Raw genomic sequence first — 22,322 nt, forward strand, 5'->3', positions numbered from 1 at the left:
GCACCGCGCTTTCCAATTCCCTGCACTGTTCAGCGTCGTCAATACAGCTCAAGTACCGCGCCTGTTCACCTGACCCGGCAACCAGAATACAGAGCGGATGCATCTGCCACCCTCTTTACTTTCCTTTAAGCGCCACGCAATGAAGGAGTATAAGGGAGGTTTTCGGAGGATATCTGGTTCGAGTCTCGGCCTGATCATATCGATTTCCTCAGTATTCTTCTTGTTCTTTTCTCTTTTGCTTCCACTTTGGATCACGGGGCTAATTTCTCAGTTTCATTGATCGTTTTTACAGACGGTAGGACTCCTTGGACGGGGGATCAGCTCGTCGTAAAGCCTCTTCCTAAACACAGGACAACACAAACAGAATAAACTCATACACACAGTTAACATCCATGCCTTGATTGGGATTCGAACCTACTATTCCGGCTTCCGAGCGAGTGAAGACAAGACATGCTCGGCTACCATGGCCGGCATTTTCTTAGTACCTCCAGAGGAATTCTGGAATGCGCACCACGAACGCTTTCTGCCACATCTTTCTAATTCATAATCATCGTGTCATTAGACGCTGCGAAGTCTCTCACCGACAGCATCGTCAAATAAACCACGAACATGCGTATTTGAAGGTAACCGTCTTCTGGGATGTGGCGCTTTCTTCATGGTCACCGCCGTGAAAACCTCAAATCTTACATACGTATTTGAGTCTGACGTCAACTTAAAGCCGGCGAAGGTAGAATGAGAGCTGGTTCCCTGCCGAGAATCGAATCGCTGTCCTGTGTCCCGTAGCTAGTCACTATGCTCACTGAGCTGTCTCGACTCACCTGTAAAGCCCTATATAAGCTCTGCTTCAGAATCTGCAGAGAGCACGTTTCTTCCTTCTGTGTATGTTTGTCCTGTCCGTTCAATTACGTACGTCGGCATTACTGATACATAATTAATCGCTTATCGTGAAACGTGGTACGATCACCAGGAAGCCTTTATCGTTTACATCAGCTGCCTGTCATAAATATGGCGGATTTGCGCAAACATTTGAGATGGGATCATCGCTAATGCCTTTCGATGTAGGGATTTGAAATTTTCTATGGCGACGTGTCTTTGAAAAATGTCAAATTTATCAAGTTTTTTTTTAATGTGGCGAACATGCAAGAGATTTCCGTTTGAAGGTAACGGTAATGCTACATTTATATACTTTTCACTATTTGAGTTTTATAAAGCTGTCAGATCTAATTATGTCGTTCACACTGAGATGTTTGAATTCACTATGCGACGTGGATAAATGCATTCGTTTTTGTTCTTTCTAGACTGGGGACTTGCGCCCCTTTCTATCGCCCATCGAAAAGTTGCACACAGGTCTGAAGAATTTATTGTGCCGCAGTTCTGCGACGGAAGAACAATCCACACTGACGTATCTGATTGTTAATGCTATTCGGTTTCTAATGCTAAATTTAAATTCTTTGCTGGATTATATTTTTGCATCATCTGAACATGACTATAACAGCACTCGATTTGTTGGACTAAAAATTGGTATAATAGGAAAGTAGGCATTATGACTTGTAGCCGGAACGTTTTGTTTTTTCAAAAACCCACCACGCAGCAATTCGTAGCCCGATATTAAATGTGGCTTTCACCTGAGTTTTCATGTCCGCCAAGTTGGTAGTAGCCATAATGATGCTGAGAAAGCGTGTGTCAAAGTTGCATGATTGTCGTTTAGAGTTTCACGTGAATGCGTTTCTTTGTTCAGACGTTATTTGCGGGGGAATGGGAGTGTTTGCGAGAAACAGACCGGGCTAAAAGCTACAGTGTGGATAGTCTTTGCCTGTATGGGGTTCTTGGTCGATATTTGCCAAACACAGAAGCGACCTGGCATGTTGAAACTGACTTTGGGCACTGTTGCTTGCAGTAATGCGAATGTGGAATAATGTGTCCATAAAATGAACCGTTTTACGTGTGTTCCTGTCATGTTTATGTTCTCATTTGTTATTTCCTCAGCTAAGCGCACTTCTTTTATTTCATTTTTAAGAGCAGAAAGCTTTTTAATGATCTCTGTTACGACATACGGGAAATAAGTAAGGCGATACCAGACTCCCTGCCGTTTTGGTGTATCGTCCCTGGGATCAGATGGCTGGATCATGAAAACGCTTCTGCGAGCAATATGAACAGCGGAGTTCACCGTGAAATTTGTTTTCCTATATTCTTTATATTCTATTTTAGGAGCTGCGTCCTCATATCCACCAAGAAGTCTTATAGAAAACTGATCACAGTTGCGACTTGGTCTTGAGACCCCTTCAGTGAAGGAACGCGGATTCCAGGCATTTATATACCCGTAGAAGCGCTATACGCATTTTCCTGCAGTTTATTGTCCTGTATATGGAGATACACTGCGATGTGCCGATCCCCCCTCAGTGGAGTCCTGTTATGAAGGATTAGCTTTTCCGGCGTTATTCTAAATCAGAAGAGGTCAGACCATCCAGTCCGCTGGGCGTGAAGACGCTCATAGACGCTATACGATTGAAGTGAATTGAATTGAACGATTTACTTCAGTCTTAGTATGAACTTCGTGCCGTTGGAAATCATTCATATTTGGTCTTTCCTTGGTTGAAAAAAAATGAAAATAGGCTTATGCGGTCTCTGTGCTATCAGTGTGTCTGTGAATTCCTCCCTTTTAGCTTTTAACTACCTGAACCAATCTTTATGAAACTTGGTATATATATCACGGCAACCGAGCCCATCTCAACGGCTTACTACCATCAATCTATGTATCTGTAGGTGTATCCCTTGTGATGTTGCTAGACAAGGGCTCGGTGAAGTGTAGCACTACTTCCATTGCTGGGAAACGGCTCTGTAAACACGTTCCCGCAGCAACGGACACACGCAACAGTAGAATAATTGTTGAACGCGTGTTTCTGTATCCCCCTATCGTTGCTAGGTAACAACTCGGTAAATATGTTTCCGCGGCAACGAAGAATCGTTGGAGGCGTCGTTTTCTGCGCAGTCCGTATCGTATGAATGGAAAGTAGGAGATTAGTTCTTCCCAGAGTAGCGTAGTTGGTTGAGGCACTGTTACAAACTGGAAGATCACGGGTTCGAGTCCCGATGAGGTGATTTTTTTATTCAATTGACGTAATCCTTCCAGCCGCACTATGACGCTGAGGTCGACACAGTCTCTTAACATGAAAGAGTACCAGGAATCTTCCTGGGGTCGGGGCGTAAGGCTGAAAGCCTTACCGCCATCTATGAGCCGATTGTCTAGAGGAAATGTGTGAACCTCGACGTCTCACAACCCTGTGAGCCTTCACGGCCTGTTACAGGGATAGCTTTACCTTTACCTTTACTTCTTGTGTATATTTTTCAACTGTTTTATCTGCAATAGGATTACTGTCACGGTAACAGTGTATACAATACAACCGCTGTCCATTGGAGGCTTCAAGTTTTGCGTTGTCGGAGGGCTTCGAAAAAATATACAACTTCACGAAAACTAAGATGAAATTTATGAGGATGGAAGTGGTTCGGGATCATGTTCATTTGTAAGAGGAATCCACTCCATACACCCCTTATTCTGTATATATTAGATTCATTTAAATATCATCCTCCCATTTGTACCCAGGTCTCCTAAATGGTCTCTTTACTCCAGAATTTCCGATCAAAACTCTGTTTGCTTTCTCATTTCTCCCACGCGTGAAACACGCCACGTTGTGGCTTGCAGCAGTGGCCTCATCTTCCACCTGAACACAAGCGTGAGAGAAAGGGGCGAGACGTAATAAAAAGGTTTCCCCTTTCCAGCAGCCAAGCGTCCAGCTCTGCTTTCTGATTAATGGTGCGGTACTCCATCCGCAGACCGTACTCTCGCTCGGGTTGCCAAGGGAACTGATGCCTGACCATGAGAGAAACAAGCGGTCAGCCAGGAAGCTATCAGCACAAGATAAATGAACATATTCACAGATTTTCGCAACAAATCCCACAGTACATGTTGAATTCTTGTTTTCGGTTGCTGGTGCTATGTTGTAATAGAAGAAAAATAACGCAGAAATCTGGAAAGCAATTTGAAAAGAGGGTAAAATGTGTAGGAATGAACCACTTGCCAAATATTTGGAATAACTGTGCATCAGGGTTCTTCTCGATGATCTTATAGTAACTCAGCTGGTCAAGACATTCTTAATTTTTGTGCAACACGGACACTGTTTACCATTTTTTACAAGATCCCGACAGTGGACTCTATCCTCAGCCAGATGAGTCCAGCACACAACCTCAGATTCTATTTGTCTGTAATTCATTTTAACGGGTCTTTGCTCATATCTCTCAAATTATTTCTTTCTTTCATTCTTTTGAACTAAAATTTTGTGTGCATTTCTTGTCTCTCCTGTGTGTCTTACAAGGTTATCCATCTTATTGCTCCTTGAGTTGACCTCTCTGATATTTATTATAAAACTTCTCAATATGTAACATTTTAAATTCTCCTGCTACTTCCGGTCTGCTAGGTCCAAATATTCCCCTCGGCGCCATGTTGTTGTCATACTCTGTTCTTCCCTCACACCCATTTGAATAACACGCATAATTTCAGTGTTGGCAGTTAATGTTTACATGTTTAGATAACAGTCGGAAGGGCAGAAGATGCTGTGGGTGTGGTAACAAACAGTTACTGAATTTAATCTGCTTACCATGGACGGTTTCCGGAATATGTTGGACAGTGCCTTACTGTTTGCCGCGGTGACAAGGTTGCCGACATTTTTCACAGCACATTTCTAAATGAGGGCATCTTCTGTGACAGTCATTATACTTTCTAGCTATGGTATCAGGGAGACATCTTTCAAAAAATGAGCTAGACATAACAGTACCGAATTGGGAAAGGTTTATAGATTGCATTCTCCCCGAAAGTGTTTTGGACAGCATGATAATGAGTTAGTATCTAAAAGTTTGTGACGATGGTACATTGGTACAAATACATATTATGTTTTTGGACATTATCTATCGTCTTGTTTCTATCTAAAACCTTACTGTTTATGTTTCAAAAGAGCGTTTCGGTACTGGATTCTGTCACCGTCTTCAGGTAAAACCTCATTTGAGCCCAATGGATAGAGCTAGTTCCGACGGTGCAGAGATAGGAACTAGCTCTATCGACTGGGCCCAACTGAGTAGGTTTTACCTGAAGACAGACAGAATCCAGTCTCCGAAACGTTGTGTTTTGAAAAATAAACAGGACGATTTGTAGATAGATACAAGACGATTGTTAATGTCCAAAAACATAATATTTATATGGTAGTGAGACGTTTCTACCGAAAACATGTATGTGTAGAGTATCCCACGAAACGTCTGCCAAACTTTACGCGGATGTTTATTGGACTACTTGAATGAAGATTGTTACATCAACATGCGTCCGATTTTCAACGATACAAAACTAATTATATTGCTGAAAACTGATGAATTACTGTTTAATTTTAAGAATTTTCATCGGTTTTCTTAGCAACTACGCGGGCATTTTATTTTTTTTATAGTCACCTGCTCTGGACATAAATGAATACATAGATATACCAATAAAAGTCGCTGAGAAGGTAATGAACCCCAGCTACATCATGGAGCCTGCTGCTTCTTCCTTGCTGAACAATCCTAGGCCCATATAAAAGTAGCAAGTTATGTTCTGAAGCTTGCAAGATTGTGCTTAGGCAGTTCAGGAGGTCATCTCGTGTAACCCCTAGCGTAGATAAAAATAAATTGCTTAAGATAACAAAATAAAATTTTTATACTCAGCGATTTTTTTATCGTTAACAACATGAATAGATGTGTCGGTTGGGAATCGGACCCATGTTGATGTATTATTGTTTCAAAATAATCCAGTTAATAGCCGCCTGAAATTTCGCATACCTTTCGTGCGACACTTTCACGCGCACACTTTTTCAAAACACTCTTTATGCCTAAGAAGAGTTCTGTCTTCTTGGATATATCGCCATGTAGGCTCTTCAGTGTCAACCGATGTTTCGGAGAAACATGTCAAGCAAGTAACCTGCACGAAGCCTTTCTTGCTACCTACTTCACGTTGATTTCTTCCTTGGCCTAATCTCAGGCCCTGAAGACATAGGCGACTGTTCCTCCGAAATTTCTGTTGACTTTGAACAGATCACACGTTGCTCTATCCCAGAAGAGAGATCGCGTCGTAACTGCCGCTGTGAGAGCCTAAAATCCTACATTCTTCTTCGTAACTAAAGCATAGATGCTCTGTTGTGCAGTATTCATTGTTAACGAAGAGTTATATAAGGCCGTGTAGTCCTCCTAAAGTCAACCGACATTTCGGAGGATCGTGTTGCCTGCATCTTCAGGGACGAAGAATAAGCCAAACAAGAAATAAACATGAAGCAAATAGCAAGCAAGGCTTCATGCTTGTTACTTGCTTGGATTGTTTTTCGGCCATGAAGATGGAGGCGACATGTTCCTCCGAAACGTTGGTGATACTGGACGGATTATGGTGTTCTATCCCAGAAGACAGAACTCTTCTTCGTAACCACCGCTATGAGAGCCTCAGATCCTACACAGCGCTATATCCCNTAGAACTCTTCATAACCACCGCTATGAGAGCCTCAGATCCTACACAGCGCTATATCCCAGAAGACAGAACTCTTCATAACCACCGCTGTGAGAACCTCAGATCCTACACAGCGCTATATCCCAGAAGATAGAACTCTTCATAACCACCGCTGTGAGAACCTCAGATCCTGAATGTACATCTATTATTGATCCTTGTGGTCGTAACCTGTGTTTTGAACCAGCCTTTGGTTTCTGTGTGGTGTATCTGGTACGAAGTAGGTTTAATTAAATGCTGTAAGGTCAGGAGTGACCTCCAAGGTTGCAGTAACAAGCGGGCTGCAGAGGTCAGTGGGCTGTTTGTGCTTGAATAACGGCCTTATGAATAGGCTGGCCTAATCGTCCTGATGAAACTAGGGATGTCATTACATAGGCTCCCCTCCATACTCTTTTTGTCAGTCTTGTGCGGGGGACGTGGTCCACGGGGTGTCTTCCTTCTTTAATCTTCAGTGACGCACTGGCCTCCATGGACTGAAATGCTACCCGCAGTTATATACAGGGTCACTACAAATTATCCATTCCATTTCAAAACACTATATTGGTCGCCCCGTGCTTTTCCGTTTACACAGACAGCCAGTATCTTTAAAATGCTGATACCACCGCAGAATGCTCTGTTTACATGGTGGTTCTTTTCTGTGCTCTGCCCTGAATGCATGCTGCATTGCAATAACAGACGAACATCTCGCATATTCCAACACAGAATCTCTTTGCAGCTTCGTCACCATTTTGTGAGGCACTGCACTCATGCTGCAAACTTCTGTATCACGATGCAAACTTGTTGAGTTTGCGGTTCTTTTCATGTATCAATCATATTTGTATGTATAATACTTCGGAAAATATAGTGTTTTGAAATGGTATGAATCATTTGTAGTAACTTGTATTATGTTTCAACAAACTTTACAAGCTTCCCTTAGAGTGATACAGATGCGAGGGCACTATTACATCACATTGTTAGGTCAACAGACGTGTAAAAAAGGCAAAGCTGTCCCTGTAACAGACTGTGAAGTCCCATAGGGTTGTGAGACGTCGTGGCTTCCACATTTTGTCTAGACGATCGGGTCACAGATGGCAGTAAGGTTGTCAGTCTTACGCACCGGCCGCCCATTACCCTAAATAAGATTCCAGGTATTCATTTCTGTTAGAGGCTGAGTCGACCTCAGGACCATAGTGCGGCTGGAAGGATTAGGTTAATTGAAAAATCCAGTGACCTCATCGGGAATGGAACCCGCGACCTTCCGGCTTGTGGCATGGTGCCTCAACCGGATAACGTGGAGTAGACGCATATTTCAGGATATTACATGATACTGTTAAGTTGCGGGCTGTTGTGAATCCAGGAATGAACGATTGCGTTCAGTGAAATGCGAATAATTTCTTTTTACCACGTGTGCCATTATTGGCGCAGGTCACATTGGCCGCGTGGTCTAAGGCAGGAAATGTCTTCTCCCGCTCGAACACTGGAATCGTGGATTTAAATTTCACTTGAGGCATGGATGTCTATGTTTATTCTGTGGTTGTGTTATGTAGCGGCCTTGCGACGGGCTGATCCCCTGGCCAAGGCGTCCTACTCACTGCCTGAAATTAAGAAACAAGTGAAATGGAGCGTTTTACGGATACCCAATGCTCCAAGCGGGAGAAAGAGGAATGGAAGAAGCAAGAGAAGCCAATATCGACTTCGGAAAAGGACTCGTACTGCCTATAGTTGGTTGGTTAGTTCCTAAGGTAAAGGTAATGTACCCCTTGGTGGCTAGTCTACCGCCCGGACGACCGACGAGTTGGAGTTCGAGTCCCAGCGGGGGGAAATACATTTTTCTCTTCTCCATAACGTGCAGACCGGCTCTGGGTCCTACCCAGCCTCGTATCAAATGTGTACTGGGGGCTGTTTCCTCAGGGATAAAGCGGCAGAAGAGTGAAGCTGATCACCTCCATCTAGTACCGAGGCCAAGAATGGCGGAGCTATATTTCCACTCCCTCGTCCGTCTTCAGGGCGTAGTGCTTATTTAAACCCAGTGATAAATTTACCTTTACCTTGCCATGAAGAAATGTATAGCGACAGTGGATTGTGAATTGCCAGCTTGAGACTGCGGCCGCTTTACACCCGGCAGAAGGTACTTTGCGGCCTTGATAACTTATTTTAAAGGTAACAGAGACGAGATAAATCCCTCCCCGAACTCGAACGCAAGTTGTCCTGACTGAGATGCATCTTCATATCCGGTTTATATTTCTGTGCGCCCATCTCCCGTGTCCATGGTTTGCACTTCGCTACTCCTGCCCTCGGCCAACTTTTATTTGCTTATTGCTTCATTTTGAACCTCGTGGTCTCACTTTGTTGGTGACGCCAACTTTTTGTTTGGTCTACATTAAACTCCTCCTTTTTACATCTTGTGTCAAAATTAACACCACTTAATGGAATATCACCACTAGTCAGCGTGTCAGCTGTTGAAACTAGGTCTCCGTTTCCTTATTATTGGAGCGACGCAGTTCTGTATGTCGTACCAACCTGTCCCGATGATGTTGAAAACAGGCTTGTAATGCATGCCTGAATCTCACCGTATCAGCTGCTGAGGCTAATATAGAACAGACAGAGCGTCGATCTCTGCTGCCTAGTGAGAGGTCCCGGGTTCAAATTTCTGTCTTGAGACCGGCTGCCATGTGATTCGTCGTCTTTTGGTTGGTTATTAAACGACAAAACATTAAAAACTCCACACGTATGAATCCTTAGCTTTGCTCCAGAGAATTATCAATGAGTGGTGACTTCAATTCCTATAGTTCTCTGGTGCTAGGCCCCACACATGTGGAGTTTTTAATGTTTGGCTTAACTCTCGCAGATGGTTTGTGTTGTGCTTCGCTCGTATACCCGATCTTGTGTTGGTGCAGGTTTGCGGAGATAGGGACTAGTTCTATCGATTGGGCCCAACTGAGTAGTTTTTACCTGAAGACGGAGACAGAATCCAGTCTCCGAAACGTATGTGTGTTAAATAAAAAGAGGACAATGGTTAATGTCCGGAAACATAATATTTGAATGAATATCTTGATTAAACTTAACTGAGCTATTATCAAATACCGACCGGGGCACCGGATATCCATGTGATCATGCCATTTCTTCCCTGCTTACTGTTCTGAATCTTCCGTCTCACTCGAACCAGAGCAGCTCAGTGCCCGACCTTCCAAGCAACGGCAGACATCACTGGACAGTTCTGTCGTTTGAATTATTTCTTAACGTCAACGAAACATGTAGTTTCGCAGCATTTGTCTGAAACATCTTTCGATATAAAAGGTAAAATGTAAATTTCTTCCAAGGTCCAATTGAGTACCACGCCACGATCACTCTCGGGCAATTGGAGGTATAGCTCCGGGAATTTTTAATCTCGGAAATAGGTGGAGGAAAGTTGCCAGCTTCACTTCTTTGATCTTTTATCCGCTGGGAAATAGTTCCATAGTTCCAGTTATCGATTGGCTGGGCGGGCCTCGGACCTCGAGAAGAGAAAAATATCTTGTCCCTGCAGGGCATCTAACCGCCGCTCCTCGGACATCCAGCGCGTAGACTAGTCACGGTACAGATTAAATGGTAAATATTGAAAGTGATACGCATTCTCTGACTTTAAGGGAGGATGTATGGAAACAGGGCGCTTAGAGAAATGTCTTGGCCTCTAAGACGGCGTAACAGAAGGAGGGAGAGAGATGCAAAGTGAAGAGTTTCATAACTTGTAGTCTCAAATATTATTATGGTGAACAGACGAATGGGAACTGTATATGTGTTTTCCTTGACGCGCTCATGAAAGAACTGATATGAGTTCCCGGGTTGAGGTTTGAACCATTGACCTTCTGAATACGAAGGACTCAACCGCAACATTTCATATCTAGATTCTTCTGTTCGCCGCCACCCTCAAATCGATCTGAGATAAACATGAGATCTTAACGACAGGGCATCAGGAGTTCTTTCACCGTAGCTCTAATGGTGCGATAGTTAAACTGACCAGTTGCCTACAGGGTTGTCAGGAAACGAAACGGTGGTAAACAGCGGTGAAACTGGAGCTGCTGAAACAGAGAAAAGCAGATAAACGTTTATACGTTTATCTTGTTGGTATAAGTATCGCCAGTTTTTATTTTCTGTGTAACCACACGACATTCGTGTCCACTCATTCGGAATTATATCGTCTGGTCTTTCTGTTTATTTTGTGGGCCAAGTGCGATTTATTTTATAGCTGCATAGCTGCAAAATATTTATTATTAAAATATAAGTGAACTAGTTTGCTCAGCGTGGCTCGTATATGTGAAACTGCAGGAGTTGATACGATCACGGCCAGGACATTCCAAACAACTCCATAATTAATTGGTCTAGGTTTTATTTTATTACAAATTTCCAATATATTTCTCTATGAAAATTTTGAGCCCTTCTATATCCCTACATGCCCAGGGCACAACGACCGTGTTGTTTAACTATACCAAGCTAAGACATAGGCCGAAATCATCAGGTTTTTGATTCCATAGTATCGAAATTACTACTACTTTATTGTTTACGATTACTACGAGGTTGTAATAATTTTTTGCCGAATAGGACTCAGCTCAAATCGCAAGACGTAGATAAGAGCATTCGGAGTTTCGTTTCACATTTTAGAAATAATTTTCATAGTCAAGGTCCACCCAAAAGGCATTAAGACGGTTGACAGCTCGTGAAGAACATCAGTATACGGGTATGTATGCACTTTTCACATTTTGTGCTGGGGCGTGACAATTTAATTTGTTTAAAATAATGGGAAGGAAATGCCATCTAAATGTTTTTGGAAGGTTTCAGTTGAGCTTTAGCACCATTCCGTGAAGATAAGCGGTGATATTAAACTGGTCTTGTGGACGGTGGAAGCCCTCAGTTCACGCATCACTGTAGAGGCTGCTGCATAGGAAGTGGCTCATTAACTCCATGTGTAAGGGGAGTTAGTTACTGGGGGTGGGGGCATTGCGCGCCTGTAGTTGGATGTTGTGTGTTGCCCTCACAGGAAGAAAGCTACACATCAAGACGGCACAAACACTGAACGTCTGCCATCCTGAACTCCATGAAATAAACTGAATCAATCAGCAACATTCATGTAACTGAATTCGATTTCTCCTTTTCGTTAAGACCATCAGCTTGTGTAACAGCCGCCTATGGTAAAGGTAAAGAGGTAAAGTTCTATAGGAGTCTCGGTGGGTCCAAGGACCCTTCTGGACGCTGGGGCGAAGTATCTTACCCCCCTGCCGGAAATCGAACCTAGGCCGTCCAGCCAGTAACACGCAGCTATACAGACTGAGCTATCCCAGAACCTAATACGATAGTTATCTGTTTTCGAGTAGTTTTTATTCTTCGGCCCTGAAGATGGAAGCGACGTGTTTCTCCAAAACGTCGGCTGACTTTGAACGGAATATATGGCTTTATATCCCAGGAGATAGAACCGTTCATAACAACCGTTGTGAGAATCTCAAATCATACATCCTAGCATCTGACGATTATACTAGAGGGTTTTTTTTATTGCTAGTGGGTGGGACTAAGTCCCTTGTACTGCGGCCACTTCTGGCCTATTGTACCAGCCCCAGATGATAGGTGAGGGTGATTGTGGAGCAATTGGTGGAATGAAGATTGTCAGGGGAAACCGAAGTATTCGGAAGAAACCTGCCCCAGCGTCACTTTGTCCACGACAAATCCCACTTGACCAGACCCGGGATCGAACCTGGGCCGCCGCGATGGGAAGCCAGCGACTAACCGCTTGAGCTATGGCGCGGCCTCTACTAGAGGATTACTTCACGTTGTGCTGTATCAATTTGACGTTTATATTTGTAAGTTACTCATACGTAATCATTGTTATCGTATAGACGTTATCATCATTATTAAAGCACCCGTCAATAATGCAAGAATATTTTTTTTAATATAAAAAAAAACATCTAAAATATGTTTCTCACCAAAAGTGCAACTTGAATACTTCACGACGCTGTTAAAATTATAAAATTTCTCTAAGATACTTAAAGTATAACATGTACACTAAAAGTGATCATGAAGTTACTAAAGTGTCTCTAGTTTTTCATATGTTTCTTCTCACTTTACAACATGTTTCGGCCGCACATGGGCCATCATCAGGTAATTTCCCTTTTTTTTCGGGGAGTCCACTGCACTGTTCACTTGTCTATTGTCGTTGTTTAGTTTTTATCACACGGCTAGAACGCTGTCATTGTACTCTTTTGCGGTCATCGTAGTTTTTGCATGTCGTATTTCTCTCGTATATGTGTTACTAGTGCGGTCTTCCTGTATACAATATCCTGTCCTGTATATAATATCGTATAGTCATGTTCTTTTGGCGTACAGTTGCATATATACTTCAAATTTATATAATTTACATTGGTGTAGGAATGAAGATTTATCTTGACCTCTAGCCTGCCTTGAGAGATGAGCTCAGTGAGGCAGTTGATCGTTGTAATTAAATGCTGGAATTAATTGACGCTGTTGTGGGTGACTGAGCGTTTGTGGGTGATGTATGTAAATGTGATGTCGTCACATGACCTATGAACTTTTCTTGTGAATTAATTGTGACAGCGCTGCGAACTGATAGTTCTTGTGTCATCTAGATGGCGCGCAGGAAGTTAGTTTAATGTCGGCAGAATTTCATATCCCAAATGAGCTCTCTGGTTTAGACTGGAGACAAGTGCAGCACGAACTCTGTTGAACTCACAGGGTTCAAGTCTTGATAGATTTATATCATGAGCAGAACATTCTTGTCAGAACTTATATGGCGCCTGTTTTAGGTAGTTCCAGTGGCACACAGCTCATCTGTTGAGGCAGGAAAGAACTGCTACCAATTCAAACACGGATGCAATGTAGGCCTACCTGCTGCTGCTGCTACTACTACTACTACTACTACTACTACTAATATTACTGGCTCTGCAGCCCAGTTTGGGCCCTGGCCGTTTTTTCACTTTCTTAATCTTATAAGAATCCCGATGAGGTCATTGGATTTTTCAATTTACCCAACCCTTCCACCCGCACTGTGGCCCTGGGATCGACTCAGCCTCTAACAGAAAGAGTACCAGGAATTTTTCACAGGTGTAAAGGGCGGCCGGCGCGAAAGGCTGACAACCTTACCGCCATAGAGAATGTGGGAGCCTCGACGTCTCACAACCCTATGGGCCTCCATGGCCTGTTACAGGGACAGTTTTACCTTTACTTCAGATTTCCCACTTACGGACGTAATTTCTAATGGGCAGCTCCGCCATGACCCGCATTTCCGAATGAAACCTGCTCCCATGAAAATAAAGTGCTCCGGAAACACGATTTATACTTCAAAGTGCATCGTATTCTTTACGTGATGGATAGCGATGTCTCAGTACAGAGTTAAGGATACGCATCGTCATATTTACCTGCAACAGTCATGAACACGAATACTCCTGCAAGCCGTTTTGCGTTCTCAAGCTTGCAAGTCCAGACCAGCCTTCTCTTATCCTAATGCGAAAATGACTGAGTGACACTGATAGGAGATTCGGGAAGCAATTAACTCTCTACCTTCTAATACTACTGTTTGAAGGATTTGTGCGATGGTGATGATTGCTGTATTGGAAATTTTCTGCAATGCAATCCCCCCCACGCGGATGCTGTCATCATCAGCTAGGTATTTTTTCTTATTTGTTTCACTGTACTGATTTTTTTACTTAATGTTTCTAAGAGGAGCAGTTGTGTTGTGTTTGAGGTTTATATTCTGTAGGAGCTGGGGTAGCGTAGTCGGTATAGCGACTGACTAAGGGCTGGTCGAATGAAGGGTCGGAATTCGAATCCCTGTAGTATCAAGAATTTTCTCTTCTCCACGTCGTCCCGGCCGTCTTTGGGTTCCTCCCAGCGTCCTATCAAATGGGTATGGGGGGATCTTTTCCCGGGTAAAGCGGCCTGGTTGAGAAGCTGACCACTAACCTCCAGCTAGTGCCGAGGTTGAGAAAATGTGGATCTATACATCCACTCCCCCATACGACTTCGTATCATAGTGCTTAATTAGATAATCACAGGGACGACTTTACGCCACGGTATTGTGTACCTTCCGTGGATCTTGGGTGGTTACTAAGGGCGCCATGATGATCAAACCCTATGAATCAACATATGTTGTGTTACAGTCTGAAATATTTCACTGAGCAGGCTGACATAAGCAGATCTCGAATGCTTGTGTTCCCAACTTTGCTGTGGATTTTGGTGTCTGAATTTCTGAATTCTCTGCAGAGTTACCTTTCATGATCGTGTCATCTGATTGGATGATAAACCCGTACTACTATTAGGATTTCAACACATCAGTTATCGAACATTAAGCTGTAATGGCCTAGTTAATTAAACTTTCATCAGGCATCCAGCAATTCGTTCGCCTATTACGACTACAGCTCTTTCATGGTATTTTCCTGTAGGAGCGAATATTTTTGTCATATTTTTTTTCTAGAGTAATGTTTGTTTATTCTAACCTAACTGTAGTTATAAACTACGTCAAGCTCAATTCAATTTCGCGGATGGCTGGACGGCTGGTATTCAATGGCAGACCTCACGAAGTTGGTCTGCGCAGTTCGATAATTACGAGGGGACCAGTGTATGAGCCCAGAGTACTCATCGAGATGTCTGTGGCATAAAATTCTGCCCTTCCTTCTCCCTACACGTTTTCTCTTCCCGTTTTTCCTTTCACATTCGTCCCCACCCTCAGACGATTCAGAACTTTATGATGCCTCGAGAGAGAGACACCGAAGGCTGATTATATTTGTTTTTCTGGGACATTTCCGTTCCAATAGAGATTTGCTCAGAAACTGAGTTGGCGAGAGTACATCGATATTGTGTCCGGTGTTCAACTATCCGAACATTGCATTAACACATCGGTAGAATTGTCACATTATGTATATATAGGTATATGTAATATTTATGTATACACATGCAACGAGCAGAGTCGTTTTTCTGAAAGTGGATTAAATGTTTTGAGAGGCGTTGATTGCGCATATTTCTCTCGTAACACCAATGAAAGAGAAGACGCATCAGGAGAAAGGATTTGCTTTTCCACAGCGTCCAAACCGGCCCTGGTGCCCACTCAGCCTCCCATTCAATGCATACCAGGGCCAGTTTCTGTGGGGGTCAAGCAGCTGGGGCGTGAAGCTGACCACTCAACTCCGTCTAGTGCTAAGGTCAGAAATAGTGAAGCTATACTCCTCACACACCTTCACGATATGGTGCTTATTAATTAAGCCCAAGGACAACTTTACCTTTTACTATTATTAGGAGAAATGGTCGGTTCCACCAAAGCCTCCTCCTCCTCTTTTTTTTTAATCCCTGAAGCTTACTGGGAGCCCTAGAGTAAATAGGACAATCACCAGCCCTTCTCACTCTTACCTGGTCAGTTTACTCTTCAGTTGTCTTTTTGAATCTTGGATGTTTATGCAAGCCTTAAAAAGCAGAAAAATTATGAACTTGAACTAGAACTAAAATAAAATACACTATCCCACACAAGTTGCAGAAGAACAGTTTACTAGACACCAATCAGTTACATAGTCACATGTCGAAATGTAATAGTCATATTGTTAAGAAGGCTGGCCATCAAACTAATTGTCTAGGACTGATGAAATTTATTAAATAACCTTCCCGTGCATGGGATAGTTGTTATGGTGTTGGTATGTCTACTGCAACAAATTTCACCATCCAGCATCCTATCTAATGGGTCTAGATTACGTGGATTTATACATCCACTCCCCTGCACACCTTCATGGCATAGTGCTTATGTAGTATATTACACACTCTTCTTGTCAGTTGTAACAGGAGAAAGTTATATGAAATTCCTTTTATCTTTCCTATGTTCTATAGGGTAAACTTCCTGTCCCCTTTCCATGCTTGTGTGGTGTGTGGCAAAGCGTAATTGCGTTGTAAGACCATGGAGTAAAACAGTACTTAACTTACTGGATTTTTGCCAGGAAACACTGCCTGTACATCCAATCAAGGAAGCGCTGGAAAGAGATAGACTCTTGGCCCACATTACAGACTTTTGAAACTTGAATAAATGGCTGAGATCCAGAATGAGGTAACTAATGATAGAACTGAAAAAAAAATAGTATTTTTTTTTAGTGTTGTTCATAGGAGGAGCAAAGGGCCCGGCGGAAGTATGAGCTGCTGACTTGCCATTCATATTCAGATAGACATTCTTCTATACTGCCGCTCTGCATTTTCTATCATACAATGTGTTCACTAATTTGTGTATTAGTGAACGTACAATGGGATTCCAGAATTTTTTAAAATGTATAGGATCTCAGTGTTATAAACATTTGTATGGGTTTTAATTTTTTCCTGGGTGACTACTTTACAGTACCTCATTCTAATTTGAATGCTGGTTGCATCTAAACCCTTCTCCAAATTTCCAAATTGCTGCATTTCATTTGGTTATTTCGTGATCAGGCAGTTAAAGATTTCTGTAAAATCTGCAAGTACTTTGCTGTCGAGGAAGCCAGTCAGTGTACTATTTTACAAGAAACCGACCTTGCATTTCTTAATTGTTCTCTTTAAACACGTTGTGCTATTTGTGACTGTTTTCTTGTTCAGCAAGGAACAGAAGAATGTACAAATGTTTTATGGTGGCCACTGAATTTTGCCTGATCTAAAATTAATCTAGTGCATACCGAAGGGGTTCTTAGTCAGTTTGTTGACATTAGAAGTTGCTTGCCATAGCAGCAAGAAACCTGCGATGTTGCATTGATAAATATCATGTTAGTGTTTGATCTTCCACAGAAGTTGGATGGCTATGCTGTAAATGTATATATTCAATTCAATTCAATTTTATTTCGTCCATGAATCATTATACATGATATGGGACAAGTCAAAGATTAATATTAATACTAATACTAAATAAAAATTACAGAAATAGTATGCCAAATTATAATAAATGATAATAATAATAATAATATAGTAATACAGAGATAATAATATGACAGTATAATTAGTCTTGAAAACAGTTTCTGTGGTCTTAAATCCTCCATATGTCCTATTGTACCTTTACTGGTGGTAATGCCTATGGAGATTTGATGGAATGAGGATTGGCAGGGGAAACCGAAGTACTCGGGGAAAACCTGCCCCAGCGCCACTTTGTCCATCACAAATCCCACATGACTAGATCGCAGCGGTGGGAAGCCAGCGACTAACCGCTTAAGCTGTGGCGCGGCCATTCAATTCAATATGACAATATAATAATAAATGACTATAATAATTTAGCAATCTTGAAGTGGTCTGTGGTCAGTTTCTGTGGTCTTGAATCTTCTTTAAGATGGCACTCGGCAGATAATTCCCAGAAGCAGTCACGAAGTGTTATTTCCTGGAGAGAGAATTGAACTGAGCAGTAAGTGTTCTCATGACTTATATTGTCCAACACTATGAGGCTAATTTATTCTTGGTATATATAATTTAGACTGACTAAAACTCTTTTCTAACAAATAAAATACTCACCTACACTGTAAAAATAATAAATGAACTGAGCGGTAAGCGTTCTTATGACTTGTATTATTCAATACTATGAGGCTAACTGATTCTTTGAATCTTGGAATATATAATTTAGTCTAACTAGAACTCTTTTCTAAAGAAGTAAGACATTCGTCTACACTGTAAAAGCAATGATCAAACAGGAAATTTTTCAAAGCTTTCTTGAATCTGTATAGAGCTGGTATCTCCTTAATGTAATATGGTAAATGGTTGTACATACGAAGTTCAGTATTAATAAAATTGTCTTTGCATCTCTGCTGATTTTGGTTCTTCATTTTTGCTTTTGCCATTTTCTGTGTGGTGCAAACAGGCATGATGAAGTGATATAATATCATGAACACTGAACACCCAATATATGTGGTGAATAGCTTTGTCTTATTTGTGTCTATAGACAGTTCGGCTTCTAATATAGAGGCATGCAGCTGGAAATAAGAGTAATGTGCATCATCTACAGTTCTACCCCAAAACTGATTTAATTAGGCCATAATTGTTGTTTGTTTGTTGCCAGAACTTGTACTGGGGACACCAGAACTCAAGATTCTGCCCTCACAGCCGACTTTGAACCGGGCCATCCATCACAGCATGCTGCTATCTTGCCGGGTTGATGTTGAGAACAAGGACCTTGTGACCAATCTGCAATGGCACGACCCCACTGGCAGAGTAATTGGGGATAACAGTGATAGGTATATGTGCATTACCAAACTTCAGACCGTCAGAAATTAAGCTTTTATAATGTAATATGGTTTGAATGCAGTCTTTTGTAAAGGAAAGATGTGAACTTTAATTTCTGTAAAAGATACTTCTGAATTGCCAGAAGATATTTCTAAATTTTGCAGGAAGTTGTATCAACATCAAAACTTGTGCAGTGCGGGAAACTAATAATATGGTGTTGATGAAATTCCAGAATTGGTCTTGATGCAGATCCTGCTCAGACTGACATAATTTATAGGTGTCAAAATGATATATGTATGGTACTAGCAAGGAAAGATTATCACGCTGGTCACTGTAGGTTTCTCTCAGCTTTTAAACACAAATGTTCCTTATTTGGGGGGGGAGCAAAAAAAAAAACATAATTGGAGTATGTGGCTATGTGATGGGTAGAAGGTTGGCCTCTCATATTAAGGAAATAACATAGCTTGAGGATGTGAGAACGGGGTCTTAAAGAGATAAAGAGAATATATGAAACTAAGAAGAAAGAAGTAACCGGAGATTGGAGAAAATTTTGTAAAGAGGATCTTTCTGATATTCTACACTAACATCCTTAATCTGTAAGGAGCCAGCTCCATGTCAGAGATGAATCTGCAATCTCAAAAATGTGACAGATGAGTATGGGGGAATGGTAAAATGATGACTAGAAGGGGAAAACCTACTTCAATGCTAACTTGTTTGCTGTAAATCACACGTGTAGCTACCCAATGTTGGACCCAGTAGCCTGCAGCGAGAAACAAGCGTCTAACCACTTAAGCTATGACATGGTTCCGGTGTTTTGTGTATAAGGTCATGAACTAAAGGAGTGTGCGTGCGAAGAGTAAGAAATTCATATAAAACTGTGTCAGGGAAGAGGCTAGAGTATCAGTTTTATGTTTTTCATAACGTTTTCTTTGATATATATGTGTAGTAATTTATGGTGCTGAATAACATAAGAATTGTCAGAAATATGAATAGTAATACTGAATGAACCCAGAAGATGTTGAGGGCACAGTTGAGAGATCTAGATGTAGATGGGAGGATAATATTAAAATGGTTATTAAAAATACAGTAATGAGTATACGAATGAGTTCATCTGGCTCAAAATAGGGCCGCTAGGGATTCTAATGAACACATTAATAAACCTTCAGGCTTCTTAAAAGAAATTGAATTTTTGACCACCTGAACGTGTAGTAACTTCTCAAGATATATTCTGCCTCATGTACTTAGTCGGTGGACCAGGATTGTAGAAATAAGATCTGCCTCTCTACTGTGGAAATTGGTGTATAGGTTCTGTTGCAGTAGTTTTGGCATTTGATATTAAATAAAACATAATTTTTAATTGAAAGTGTCAAATTATGGCCAGTGTGTGTACCCTATACAACATACACATACACCTTGCAGAGGAATGTATGGGCATATTCATGTTGTGTTAGGAAACACTACTGTTTAGTTGCTTGACCATCAGATGACATTGATTTATTCCCTCATTAATGTTTAATTTGGATCTGATTATGATCAAGATAACCAGGGTTCATTTCCCAGTAGAGGAAAGGATTATTCTGTTCACCACCATATTCTGACCAGCTCTTGGGCCCACCCAGTTGAAGATGCAGTATTTCTTTATTTTTATTTGAAATGTACTTATGTAGGAGATGATATGGTTATTTGGAGTTTTCCTTTCAGGTATAGTGTAGAAGCAGGAATGCACACAGAGCGTATGCCAGATGGTTTGGCCCTCATCATCCCCATGCTGCAAGAGAGGCATGCAGGGAACTACACTTGCACTGCAAAGTATGCAAACACAGAAGAGTTGTCCAAGAGTGTGCTTATCAAAACATTTGGTGAGTTCATGGGAGCAAGACTGTACCTTAGGTTTACCCTACTTCTCTCTGTGAATCAGCTTCTCAAAATACACAGCTGACAGAACATTTATGTTGCTTGTGTGGAATTTCTTACTCAAAAGCTGGCTTATTTTTTCTGTTACGTTTATGACATTTCAACTTAACAGTAAATACAATATTTCAGATATTTAATGTTACTTGGACCAAAACAATATAGTCTGAAATGTAATTCTCTTGTGCAACAGTTGCCATAACATGGGAAGATGCCCCAGAAGAGCAATACCCAATCGTCAGCTCGAATTACAAGATAAAGTGTAAAGTGACAGCAAATCCAGCTCCTATTGTAGATTGGCTGCAGAATGGTGAGCCAATACAGATTGGTGGGCGCTATATTGTTGAAACAGATGGTTTGCTTATAGTTAAAGCAACAGAAGCAGATGATGGCACATACACATGTCGTGCAATAGTGATTGACACTGGTGAACTCTCAGAGAGAAATATTCGTGTCGTGGTAAGTGTAACTCACTTTGAGAGCGTTTCTTAAATCATTATTCTCAGCTGTTAAGTCATGAATGTTATTTATAAAGTGGGGGCACACGGTAGTGTAGTTGTTTGAGGCACTATGCTACAAGCCTAAAGGTCGCGGGATCAAATCCTGATGAGGTGGATTTTTTTCAGTTGACCTAATCCTTCCAGCTGCACTATGGCCCTGGGGTCGACTCAGCCTCTAACAGAAATGAGTACCAGGAATATTCCTGGGGATCAAATGCAGCTGGCGCTTATGGCTGACAACCTTACCGCCATCTACGAGCCGATTGTGTAGAGAAAATGTGGGAGCAGCCCTGTGGGCCTCCACGGACTGTTAAGGGGATACCTTTATTTTACTTTTACTTTATCCATAAACTTAAATGAAATGAATGGAAGAACTTTGGGGGCCCTTATAGGAGTTTTGCCACATTTTTTTGCGTATTTATGATATCTAAGCATCGTGTGATGGTCTCTTAAGTGCTTTCTTTATATATCCGCAGGTTTGTTTTCTGCATATGGCGAGTTTTTATTACTTATGTATGTTGCATTGTATGCAAGGGGATCCCTGTCTTTATGTTGTAGTATTCACATTGCGGTTCTGTCTAAGCTCGACCTCTGCCTTATCACCCAACAACGACCATAACAAAATCTGATGTATCTGCCTCTAATGTTATGCTAATTTAAAATTAAAACATAATTTAGAAAATTAATTTTAAGGTTAAAATTATATTATTGTTAATCCAAATCAATTTTTAAACTTATTTTTAAAGAAACTGTGCATTTGGAGATCATATATTAAAAGTGGCATATTCATAAAACAAGTTGTAAAATTTTGTTATAATATGGATTCATATTAAGAAACAATTCAGTGACTAAGACCATATTTGTATAGATTCTCCTGATGATGACCCTGTGGGGGTCAAAACATTTAGCAATGTCTTTACGAAATAAATGAATGATCATACATTAGTATCGATTTGTTCATTGATATAATTTTTGTGTAGACAGTCCCATAAAACGCTATTATATGATACACAGCAGATTGCATCCCATAAATATTTCTATTTTTTTTTTCCTAAAACTCACATTTGAAAACTATAAGCTTCTTAAATTCGATGGCTTCTAGAGGTAATACAGTATTTATTATTTATTAATTTCTTTAAAGAAATAACTAAAATAAATATTAATATTAGAGAATTGGTGGAGAT

The 22,322-nt window shown here is 41.3% G+C and overlaps 1 protein-coding gene across 6 annotated transcripts in view; it reads left to right on the top strand.

The window, feature by feature from the left end:
* Nucleotides 1–22,322, top strand: part of LOC111865663 (fasciclin-2) — a 410,157-nt gene that overhangs the window by 320,851 nt on the left and 66,984 nt on the right. For all 6 annotated transcript variants that reach the window (XM_023853850.2, XM_023853853.2, XM_023853852.2 and 3 more), the window contains exons 2-4: nucleotides 18,564–18,738; nucleotides 20,429–20,586; nucleotides 20,832–21,097. In XM_023853850.2, the coding sequence (XP_023709618.1) occupies nucleotides 18,564–18,738; nucleotides 20,429–20,586; nucleotides 20,832–21,097 (599 nt within the window). The remainder of the gene's footprint in view (nucleotides 1–18,563; nucleotides 18,739–20,428; nucleotides 20,587–20,831; nucleotides 21,098–22,322) is intronic.

The sequence above is a fragment of the Cryptotermes secundus genome, unplaced genomic scaffold, assembly GCF_002891405.2.
Source record: "Cryptotermes secundus unplaced genomic scaffold, Csec_1.0 scaffold19, whole genome shotgun sequence".
Lineage (NCBI taxonomy): Eukaryota > Metazoa > Arthropoda > Insecta > Blattodea > Kalotermitidae > Cryptotermes > Cryptotermes secundus.